General features: G+C 39.1%; 1 protein-coding gene across 1 annotated transcript in view; it reads right to left on the bottom strand.

Moving 5' to 3' along the window:
- LOC121385129 (dual oxidase 2-like) overlaps positions 1-5889 on the bottom strand; it is a 72692-nt gene extending 66803 nt beyond the window's left edge. The window contains exon 1 of the mRNA XM_041515670.1: positions 5654-5889. Within this exon, the coding sequence (XP_041371604.1) occupies positions 5654-5726 (73 nt within the window). The 5' untranslated portion in view covers positions 5727-5889. The remainder of the gene's footprint in view (positions 1-5653) is intronic.
- Between the last annotated feature and the right edge of the window lie 6289 nt (positions 5890-12178).

Here is a 12178-nt window from a genome sequence, read left to right as displayed (position 1 = left end):
GGGGGGGGGGGAGGGGGGGGGTGATGGTGCATTGGAATTTTGAAGGAGCAATGTAAAATGCCAAATGGAAAAAGGTGCGTAATTTTAATTTAAGGAAGTTTGGCACAATTTTAAACAGTTGGTCAAAAAGAAAAGATCGAGAGCTAACATAGGTTTTGAATTTAGTGAGTCGAGAGTAGCTCGTTAATTAGACCTATATGATGCTGGGGTGCCTCCCTAGGTTGCCCATAGGGCCCTTAAAAAGGGCCTGATCGCTTCTGGTCATGGCCTGACAACCCAGGGGAGACTCTCGTGCAACTGTGTAAATACACCGGTAGGTAAGGCGCCGTGTTGTTGTCCCGGGGGTTTGTTGGTCCTGTCGTGTTGAATGTGTCCTCCTCTTCAGTGTCACCAAGTGCCCAAGTAGTCCACCAGCAGCAAGCCCAAGGCATGCAAATATTCAGCTACTTGAAGATGGGCTCAGGCCAGATTTTTGTTGAAGGCTTCAGTGGTAGGTAACAATGAACGAAGTTTTAGTGTGCACACAGGATTTGCTCCTACCAAATACGACGGGAGAAGGATGTAGCTCAAGCACTAGTGTGTCCGCCTGTGAAGCGGTCAGTATTTGGATCGATCCTTCTCAGTAGACCCATTTGCAGACCCGTTCCAACCAGTGGTCCACAACTGGTTTATCAAAGGCCATGGTATGTGCTGTCCTGTCTGTGGGAAAGTGCATATAAAAGACCCCTTGCTGCTTATCGGAAAGAGTAGCCCATGTGGCGGCAGTGGGTTTCCTCTAAAGAAATATGTCAGAATGACCATATGTTTGACGTCCAATAGCCGATGATAAGATAAAAATCAATGTGCTCTAGAGGCGTCGTTAAATACAACAAAACTTTCCTTCCAAATATGAGTGATGATACTTTTAGCAGGTCAACATAAAATGTGCAACACGCTCTATGACATCAGAGACAAATACTTCTTGAGGGGTCTCAGTTTGTGATGTCCAACAAGTTTAGTGTGTGTTCACCAAAAAACGTTTAGTGTTACTCCACTAGCAATATATGCCAGGGTAATTTGCCACAGTATTATAACCAGTAAAACGAAAGAAATGTTTTATTTAACAACGCACTCAACACATTTTATTTATGGTTATATGACATCAGACATATGGATAAGGACCACACAGATATTGAGAGAGGAAACGCGCTGTCGCCACTTCATGAGCTACTCATTAGCAGCAAGGAATCTTTTATATGCACCATCCCACAGACAGGGTAGTACATACCATGGCCTTTGATATACCAGTCGTGATGCACTGGCTGGAATAAGAAATAGCCCATACAACCAGTTAAGGCAGTGAGCAGCCAGTAGGTCTGGGATGATATTATTTGTGCTTTTCTGCTTCTGAATTAATATCAAAGTCAAAACCCTAAAGAGACCCTCCCAAAAAACCCAAAACAAACACAACCCCACAACACACACGCAAAACCAAATAAAAATCTCCAAAACAACAACAAACTAACCCTAAAAAAAAACCTAACCCCCAACAAACAAATAACACCAAACCAAACCAAACAAACAAGCAAGTAAACAAAAAACAACAACAAACAAATAACCCACAAAACCAAACCAAACAAGAAAGCAAACAGCATATAAATAAACAAAAAACAAAGCTCTGGTGTTGTTACTGTCTCTACCTCGACACATTAAGCGTACGAGACAGGTGGGCGGGGGTGGGCGGAGCCTAGTGCTGGAGAAAAACCTCAAATTCGGGCAAAATTGATATAGATACTCGGGCAAAATGTTCTAACATGAGATATTTTTTTACCATGTATTTCCATCATGAATTCTACCCTCCAAATTAGTTGTAATCCATGTAAAAATGCGTAGCGATTCGTTTGCAAGATTCTGCCCTTTTTTTTTATTTGGGCAAAAGCCAGCCTGCGCCCCCTTGCCCCCCACCCCTCTACATAAATGGGAGTCCGTACGCCTTTGTCTCTACAAGTGGAGTTTGCCGCGCAAGTAATCCAGGAAGAAAGCCAGATCTAGGTCACGTGCCGGGACAACTTAACCGGATGCACGATGATTACCCTGGTGTTGTGAGATAGCAGACACATTTCCTTACACAATACATAGTCCGATTCTTACCTAGTTGTAGGATATAAACTCGTGATCTCTTTACGACGATGACTTCATGCTGGGTCGGGTACGTAGGTGTAGTGACAAAGCAATTCTGAGTTACCCGTGTTTGATTAGGCCTACATTAGGCCTTTATGGTTGCATGGATGCAGCGCTCACCCGGTGATATATATATATATTTTTTTTTTTTTTTTTTTTTTTTTTAACTATCCCAGAGCAATATAGCCATGTTAAAGTTTTGGATGCAGCGCTCACCCGGTGATTATGGGCACACCCTTCCTTAACCATCCTCAGTGCAATAAAGCAACATTAAAATATATATATATATATATATATATATATATATATATATATATATATATATATATTTATATATTTTAAACTATCCCAGAGCAATATAGCCATGTTAAAGTTTTGGTAACTTTTTAAGACCATGGTACATGATATAAAAGTTTTATTTCATTGATACCAATTTTGAATTAAGTTGTTTCTGTTATCTCCATTTTATTCTTGCTGGTGATAGAAATGCTAATTTATTTAATGTAAGTCAAACGAAAAGGTCAAACCAGATAGATCCCTATCTATTGTTCACTGAATATTTCATAGCTTCAGTTTTAAAAGAGATATCATTCAATAACATACTTTGTTTGTCTAATATCTTTTAACATTATTAATATTACTGATCTAGCCAGAAAGGCAACCGATTTTGAGTTTGACTTTGGTGTATCTTCTATCACCTATCGATTTTATAAATGGTGACCACGAGCTCGATTTCCGCAAATACAAACAAGGGTCCATGGCATCGGAAGCCAGTCATAATTAATCATGGTGCATTGCTCCAACCTCACCCACACCCCCACCTACACCCCTGCTAAATAATTCATGCACCTTTTGGGGAACAACGGAACTCCGGTGTTCTCATGGCATGCCAAGCACAACATAAACACGTCTGTGTCTTCTAAGCTGATGGTAATTTATTCGTATTCCCCAGCTTTATCATCAGCTGCACGCAATAGTTAGAATCCATCAACGTCCTTTTGCAAACATTGGATAGCATGCAGCCTTGAATATTATTTTAGCAAACAGCACCTTGTCCTAGAGTCTATTTGGCTATACTGCTTTCCTCCATTCCTTGAATAGGAAAGGTTCTCAATTGTTTTACAATACATGATACTGTGATACTCTACAGCTCCTGCACAGGTTCTTCTTTGCTTAATGGTCTTTCACTAATCATAATGGTTCAAGTCTCATGGTATGTGCCAATTACAATACAAAACCAGTGACTGTAGCTTCCTTCTAACAATGCTTTATACAAGATTGATTTTGCCACCTCCACAAACTTAATCTAATGACTGTTTACTATCTAGATCAGTAAACTCCCATCAACAATAAATGTCAAATTTTCTGCTCTAGACTGTCTGCTTATATGTCTAAACCTTCTGTTAAAGTAGCCTGCTTTGATTTTCTATATAACCCTTCTAGTACTGACAAGGCCCATGGTATAGGTACCACTGAATGTTAAACAGTGACTGACCGTCATTTCATATTCATGGCTGTAAAATGTATGTTAGCACAAATCTTCATCCATGCTGGGGTTTTCCTTGATTGGCCTTTTGGCCAAATGATAAACTGACTAGACTAGACTCGTAAGAATTGTATAGCTTCATAATATATCTGTACATGTTTATACATCTTACCTTCAATGACTTGACTAACTACGTCTTCAGTAAAAATACCAAATCCTACACATAAGCCTTACAATCATCTTCATACGATGGCTACAGCATTACATATGATGTGGAACAATCCCTGTTCTTATGTCTTTGCAAAAACAATATTTGATTCATCAGTACGGAAATAGTTTATAAATGTAGTTTTATTCTCAAAAGCTCTGGTTCAAAATTTCAAATACAGTGAGTGGTCAGTCCTGTACCTGATGTACTGGTAGCAGGAAGATATCTTTAAAATGTTTTTTAAGTCTCTGATATTGAATTCGGTTCAACTTTTCTTATTATCTGTCTTCAGCTGGGAGTAAGACACGCGGTGTCATGTTTTGTTTCACAATGCGTGGATTAGGTCAATGTTATTTTGAATATATACTGACGTCCAAAAGAAACTTTACGAGGCTTGAAATTGTATTATAGAAAACCAACAAACCGTACGGTGGGATATAAAAGTCGTGTGAAGTTCAACATCTAACCGTCACAATACACTTCATGATAAATGCAAAGTGTTTGTAAGGTGGTTTCTAAATTGGTTCTTTTCGATTAACATCATTAATTATCAAATTATTCTAATTTTATGTATGTAAAGTTTCGTTTGGACGTCAGTATAGTATTGCAGTTGTAGGTAATATTTAATTTTATAAACTTGTACAGCTGAATCAGAGACCACTGTATTAATGCAATTTATAAATAGGTACACTTTTGAACATACTAATAGTTTGTTATATTGAAATTGTAGAGACAATAGTATGCCGTCTTGAATGTGGTCATGTTATGATTTGTTAGTATCTTCAATGGAATCTTTGTACAAAGATATAATTTTAAACAACAGTACCTTTGTAGCATTATTATCACACAAACATTTAACAATAAATACATGATCAAAGTGGACTTTTAGTCAAATAGAGTGGGTTTATATTTGAAAAATGTTATCTAAACAAGGATATTCTAATTAGAGCTCATTTTAATGATGCTACAACATATACGTTCAAGATCATATTAAATCTGAGTAGTAGGGCCTACTTGGCAGGCAATTGCACATTTGTGTGCAATAAAACCCTTACAGGGAGCATTGAGGGCGCAGACCTAAACTTTAAATGAAATTACTGTTGTGAAATGGTGAAAATTAGATTACGTAATGTCTATGTGAAACCCCAACCCTCGTGGAATCATACAATTGCTTCTGTTTCTGAAATGTAGGTTTCATCAACTTGCTTTTCCCTTACTTTTGACTTATCCTTAATAAATATTTTATATTGCTTTTATTTAGTCCTATCCATTGAAGTAATAATAATAATAATAATGTTATAAAGGAAATGTGGGTACGGTTATAAAATGGTTAAATGCAGTGTTATTTGATACCCTAACCCTCAAATGATTTCTATATTGTGAACATACATTTGTATTTGATCGAACTAATCGAATCCAATAACTCCCTATACTCCGGTTTTTGTCATCCAATAATTGTCTTGGTAACTACTTTACAATGCTTTCTGTTACCGTTTTAACAATTCCATAAAACATACATGGTATAACTCCCGTGAAAATAGGGGTAGGGTATAACAGTTCATACAGTAAACTTAAGTCCTGCAATGCTACCATACCCCCACCCCACCTTTAGAGATGTAGGCCTTGACAAAAATCACTATGAGCCACTACCACCAAACCAACCCCCTCCAGGTGGTACCAACCGACCCTCTGGCTCATGGATTACAAGGCCAAAGACGTAATTTAATAATTAAAAAAATAATAATTTGAAAACGGTCATTATTTCACTTTCAGAATAAATAAACATAAACGAAACTCACCGACATTGTGTAACAGGTGAAGAAAACGCACGCAGATGAAAGCGTTGATAATAAACCGACATGGAAGCGTCATTCTTACTTGACGACAAATCCCCCCACTGTCCGAGCCCGTCTGTGTTGCTCTGTACTCTATCTACTCGCAACCCGGAAGAAAAATAACGCAACGCCGAAAATACCCGTTGCTGAATTGAATGAAACGTGACACGTCCAGCGTTAGCTGTAAAGCATTCTTTTGAGCTGCACCGCTTCTCTTTGTGCTAAAAAAGTCTTTGTAAATGTTCTCAAAAGTAGGTATGTAGAAACTATTAGAAATAGAGTAAACCTAACCCTTATATATATATATATATATATATATATATATATATATATATATATATATATATATATATATATATATATATATATATAAGAAGCTAATACACTGTAGTACTAAAGAAGAGCTAGCCTGACACCAACTATTCATGACTAACAACCCTTTGTTCATTCCGATATAAATATAAGAACATAATTTTAAAAAAAGTATACGTAAATTGTCCCAGTTGATCATCCAGGCATGGGTTTCTCACGCTATTATTAAATATACTGCAAAACGGGAGATTTGGTGACCTCGATGGAATACACGTTATTAAAGCTATAGTCACAGTCTCGGTTTTCTATCTTATACTTTATTTTGTTTCAATATTGTATCTATCTCGTATCCTTAGGCGTCGGGCCCGTCCGCACTACTATATACCAACCATGACGACTGCACTATATCCTAGTACAGGGGCGTGCGCAGGAAATTTTGCAGGGGGGGGGGGTGTCGAGCTGTTAGGCGATGCCCGACACCGCGAGCGCCGCAGGCGCGAAGCCCGTGGCGGGGGGTCTGGAAAATTGACCCCTTCTAGGGCTATTCTGAGGTATTTTCTGCTGGCTAGCCGAGCTGCTTTCACAGGAATGTAAAACATCGGGATATGAAAAAACATTTCGCCTTCGCCTTCGTCCGACCCCCCCCCCCCCCCCCCTCTGCGCACGCGTCTGTAGTACGATATTCACTTGTTCACACGGATCCGGTTTATCAAGATCTGTATTTCCGCACAGCACTACGCCTACCACATCTAATGACTGTCACTCTAGCGGTTTTCATGACGGGATGCAACCCATCTCGTCCCTAAAAGCTGTGCGCCTTAACGGGCCTTGGTGAGGCCACACATGTGGACATATCTAGATCGGACTTTTAAAAACAATGTCTGTATTATTAAATAGTCTGACCCTCTATTCTTTCAGTCACTTATTTCCCCACAGACAGGAAAGCACATACCACGACCAGTTGTGGTGCACTGGATGGAACGAGAAAAAAACCCAATCAGTTGAATGAATCCACGGAGGTAGTTCGATCCTGCGATGCAAGCACATATATTTACACACACACACACACACACACACACACACACACACACACACACACACACACACACACACACACACACAGGTCTATACACATATACACATACATATACAGATACACATACACATACACATACACGTACACATATTTATGGCGAGACCCTCGTTGCGAACTCAACCCAGACCCGTATAGCGAAACCCGGATTAAAATCGATCCCTGTCTGTGGGCGTATTGGACTATTTCTCGTTTCAGCCAGCGCAGCACGACTGGTGTATCAAAAACCGTTGTATGTGCTATCGTGTCTGTAGGATGGTGCATATAAATTATCCCTTTCTACTAAAGGAAAAATATAGCGGGTTTCCTCTTTCAGACTATATGTCAGAATCACCAAATATTTAACATCTAATAGCCGATGGTTAATATATTAATGTGCTCTAGTTGTATCGCTAACAAAAACAAACTTTGACTGTAGACCTTTAGAACTTTATCACTTTACTACTGAGCTCATGATTTTTAAAAAGGGTGTACATGTATTTTATATATTCTTCTTCCTTGTTCAGTATTTCTAAGAAATACGGCTTGTCAAAGAAACTCCTAACAAATAGATCTACGTACTGCGTTTTCGTAGAACAGTGAACGTCACGTTCACGGTTACATAGTTGTGTAACGATTACATGTATAATATTACATCCGTAATGGCCGCTATTTTCTACCTTAAAAGGTAAAGTTTGTTTTGTTTAACGACACCACTAGAGCACATTGATTAATTAATCATAAGCGATTGGATGTGAAACATTTTGTTATTTTGACATATAGACTTAAAGAGGAAACCCGCTACATGTTTCCATTAGTAGCAAGGAATCTTTTATATGCATCGACCCACAGACAGAATAGCACATACCACTGCCTTTGATGCACTGGATGGAACGAAAAATAATCAAATGGGCCCTCCAACGGGGATCGATCCTAGACCGACAGGGCATTAGGCAAGTGCTTTACCACTGGGCTACATCACGCCTCTACGTGCCATGAAATGCAGTATACTGCACGGAATGATACATTGACTTGCGAAGATGAAATTAACAGGGCTAGAAGGCACTCGCATTGTTGGAATATGTAACAAAGTTTGTTTTGTTTAACGACACCACTAGAGCACATTGATTAATGAATCATCCACTATTGTTTTAATGTAGTCATCAGAGGAAACCCGCTACATTTTTCTAATTCAGAAAGGGATCTTTTATATGCACTTTCTCACAGACAGAAAAGCACATGCCACGGCCTTTGACCAGTTGTGGTGCACTGGTGAGAACGAGACCCCCCCCCCCCCCCCCCCCCCCCAATCAGTTGAATGGATCCACAAGTTCGATCCTGCAAGGCAATCACCTCAAGCGAACACTCAACCGACTGAGCTAAATCCCGCCCCTCTTCCTCAAAAGAAACAAAAGTTGAGACAGCGGACGTTTCGCTAACGTTCGCGAACTATTTGATTGGTTCCCGACGTGGCCATTTGGTTTAACGCGAAACCAGTCTAGCGAACGTTTTTGTTCTCCATCTGGCTGAACGCTGCCCCGTACTACTGAGGCGTGTTCAGGAGACCATGCGTCGGTCTGCGTCCGTCACAGATTTTACGGAAACCAGACTTAAATGTCAGTAGGAGGGAGCACTACTTAAAAATGGGCTAAAAACTCAACGGGTCCACAGAGTGGTAAATCCAGACAAACCGGGCTAGAAGACACACGAAGGAAGGAAGGAAATGTTTTTATTTAACGACGCACTCAACACATTTTATTGACGGTTATATGGCGTCAGACATATGGTTATGGACAGAAGACACTCGAGTTATCGGGTACTATCCCGTCTGTGGGATGGTGCATATAAAAGATCCCTTCCTCCTAATCAAAAAGAGCGACAGCGGGTTTCCTCTCTCAACATATGTGTGGTCTTTCACCATATGTCTGACGCCATATAACCGTAAATAAAATGTGTTGAGTGCGTCGTTAAATAAAACATTTCCTTCTTTCGAGTCATCGGGATCTGTAAGACTGGGCTACAATGGGAATAGGCCTACCTATCACGCGGGATATGGGCACTTTAGTAGAGTTTTCCTCCTTGATGACTGAATGAATAAATGAATGAATGTTTGACGACACCCCAGCACAAAATATACATCGGCTATCGGGTGTTAAACTGAGGTAAATACATAAATGAATTTATAATCAACATCAAATTAAACATCCAACAGTTAAATTAAAACACAGTGTAAATAACAGTGCAAAAATGTTGAATAAAATTCAGCATCACGAAGAAATTACAACAAAAGTTCGGAATGGAGTCGAAATGATTCCATCACATTTCTTCTTGCAAATATAGATTTTCTAGTTTCTTTCAGATGGTTGCATTCCAACAAAATAGGACCCACAATCAGAGTACACTGACAGTGCTCACACTGAGGTAGAGGATCCTTCTTCAAAATAAATAAATCAATCAAGTAGATATGACAGATGCGAGCATGACACAAGACTATTTCATTCTTCCTGCATCGCCTGTAGGACTGTCATTCTCCCAGAACTGGCTTGACATAATGAAACTTTTTCGCGACCGCACCTAACACACGAGTTAATTAAAAGTATAGTTGATTTTGTATTTTGCATTAGTAAACGATATTTTCCCCCGTCCCAACCAGCGCCCCACGACTGGTATATTAAATGCCGTGGGGGTTCTGGGGTTGACGCCCCTATCTCCTGTTGAAAGATAATTTTGTTTTTGAAATATATTTTCCTTTAGAACATCACTTAAAACCCCTAGGAACGTCGCTCGCCACAGACTAGACCCATGTCATCCCTGCAAACTTTGTTGCATGCACGCCTGTTTAAAGGTGCCATGTCATTACTATGCGACTTCTATCCGTCACACGCAATTTTTCGATAATCTTTTGGCCTCGGTTACCTAAAAAAAATATTCTTCTCGATTTTAACACACTGAAACGGAGCGTGTTTCCAAACAGAAATTTGTATTTACACAGACTAATATTACAAATGAAATGACAGCGGACTTGTATGTTCTGTGATGGCACTTGGCAGCAACCGTTTGTAGTAAGAACAAAGGACTTTGAAAATTCTGTTTGGGGCGGGACGTAGTCCAGGGGTAAAGCGCTCGCTCGATGCGCGGTCGGTGTGGGATAAATCTCCGTCGGTGGGCCCATTGGGCTATTTCTCGCTCCAGCCAGTGTACCACGACTGGTATATCAAATGCCGTGGAATGTACTACCCTGTCTGTGGGATGATGCATATAAAAGATCCTTGCTGCTAATCGAAAAGAGTAGCCCATGAAGTGACGACAGCTAGTTTCATCCCTCAATATCTGTGTGGTCCTTAACCATAATATGTCCGACGCCATATAACCGTAAATAAAATGTGTTAAGTGCGTCGTTAAATATAACATTTCCTTGTTCCTCCAGTGTTTGCGACGCAACAACAAGGTGAGGCATGAATGCATGAAACACTCTTGAACTTTGAACTTATAAATTAGGTGCTTATGTACGAAACCGTCTGACCGTAAAACTTTTTCGTGTTTCTCTTCTTTTTTTTCTTCCTTTTATTTAAATTTTTATTTTTTAAATTTTTTTTACATTAACAAAATATTCTTTGTTTTCATTTAAAGTAATTCACGTAAACAGAGGTATCAAATACCTAAATACGATATTAAACACGCTCTAACAAGGTATTATATGACAATATATACATTAGATTTGTACCTAAAAGTACTTTATTGAACCATCTATATGACCACCATATCACACTTATTACTGATATTTTATAAAAATTTATAAGAATTATGGGTACGGTCCATAATTCTGAGAAAAATAGCGGCTATTTGGAGTGCAGAGGTGTGACGTATTATTTTGAGTCACGTGACGAGCATTCCCTGAATAACCCCAGTGTCAAAACGATTTACCAAGCTCGTGTAACGAGAACGCTTGACCGTCCCCTGCGACGTAGGGTAAATAGAAAAACAACAACAACAATGAAAATAAGTTATTAAAAAATAATAAAAACATGTACTGAATGATAATAAGCTTATACATTAATTTATTTTAGTAACAGAAGCATGTTAAACGTCGACAATCCCGACTAGTTAGGCCTTTGCATCTATAGGTAAATTTATCGTTAGTCGTACGCGAAAAACTCTAAACATCTGGATCATGAACACCTTCATTTTCCACCTTGTCAAATTCATTATCATGCAAAATATGCCATAACAACTGACTTGAGATAGGAATTGTTACATTTTTAAAGAATACTGTGAACTAGACGGTGTTTATATACGATGTGACTATATATACGAAGGCCGTGTATATAGCCTCCATAAACGAGGGCTGGCTATATTCACAGCAAAACTGTATAAAAAAGTTAATTTTACAGCAAATAAATATGACTAGAAGGTTATTTTCCTGTATTTAGTCACATTTCAAATGCTCAAAATTGTAAGGGGCAATAAAACTCAAAATACATTTTTTTATAGGTTAATAGTAAAGCTGAGACCACTCCCGGTTCTCCCTCTAAATTTATTTAATGTTTCTGTAACAAACGCCCCCACCCACCCCACCGCGACGTAATTTTACCAACATTATAATACATGTAATAATATTAATAATAATAATACACAATTATTACTACTACTACTACTACCACTACCATTACCACTACCACTACCACTACCACTACCACTACTACTATTACTGTTATTATTAGCATACTACTACCTTTTTGGGGTGGAGGGGCCGTGTTTTATCTGGAGGAGTTTTGGCTATAAAAATGCAAGATTAACGTGCGTGCACACACACACAAACGGCAAACTGAACTTGTCCCTGCACGTAGAACTGGATTCAACTGGGTTAAAGGTAGGGTCAACTCCAACAAGAGCCTTATGTGTTGGAAAGATGCATACCCGGACCACCAACACATACTGACACTTAAGCAAATGAAAAACGCGTAATTTTAGAGTTAATAAAAAAACCCATGATTATTCCTGCTAACTGGGGGCAGCCATTTTGTTTCGTTTTTGTGACGTCCGGTGAGATAGCTTGGGGCGAAGTGACGTCAGCTCCTGACCATCTCCTGTATGCACAGTGTAAA

This window comes from Gigantopelta aegis, chromosome 2, assembly GCF_016097555.1.
Source record: "Gigantopelta aegis isolate Gae_Host chromosome 2, Gae_host_genome, whole genome shotgun sequence".
Classification (NCBI taxonomy): domain Eukaryota; kingdom Metazoa; phylum Mollusca; class Gastropoda; order Neomphalida; family Peltospiridae; genus Gigantopelta; species Gigantopelta aegis.
Note: the sequence above shows the minus strand (reverse complement) of the source record. Positions and strands in the feature narration are given on the sequence as shown.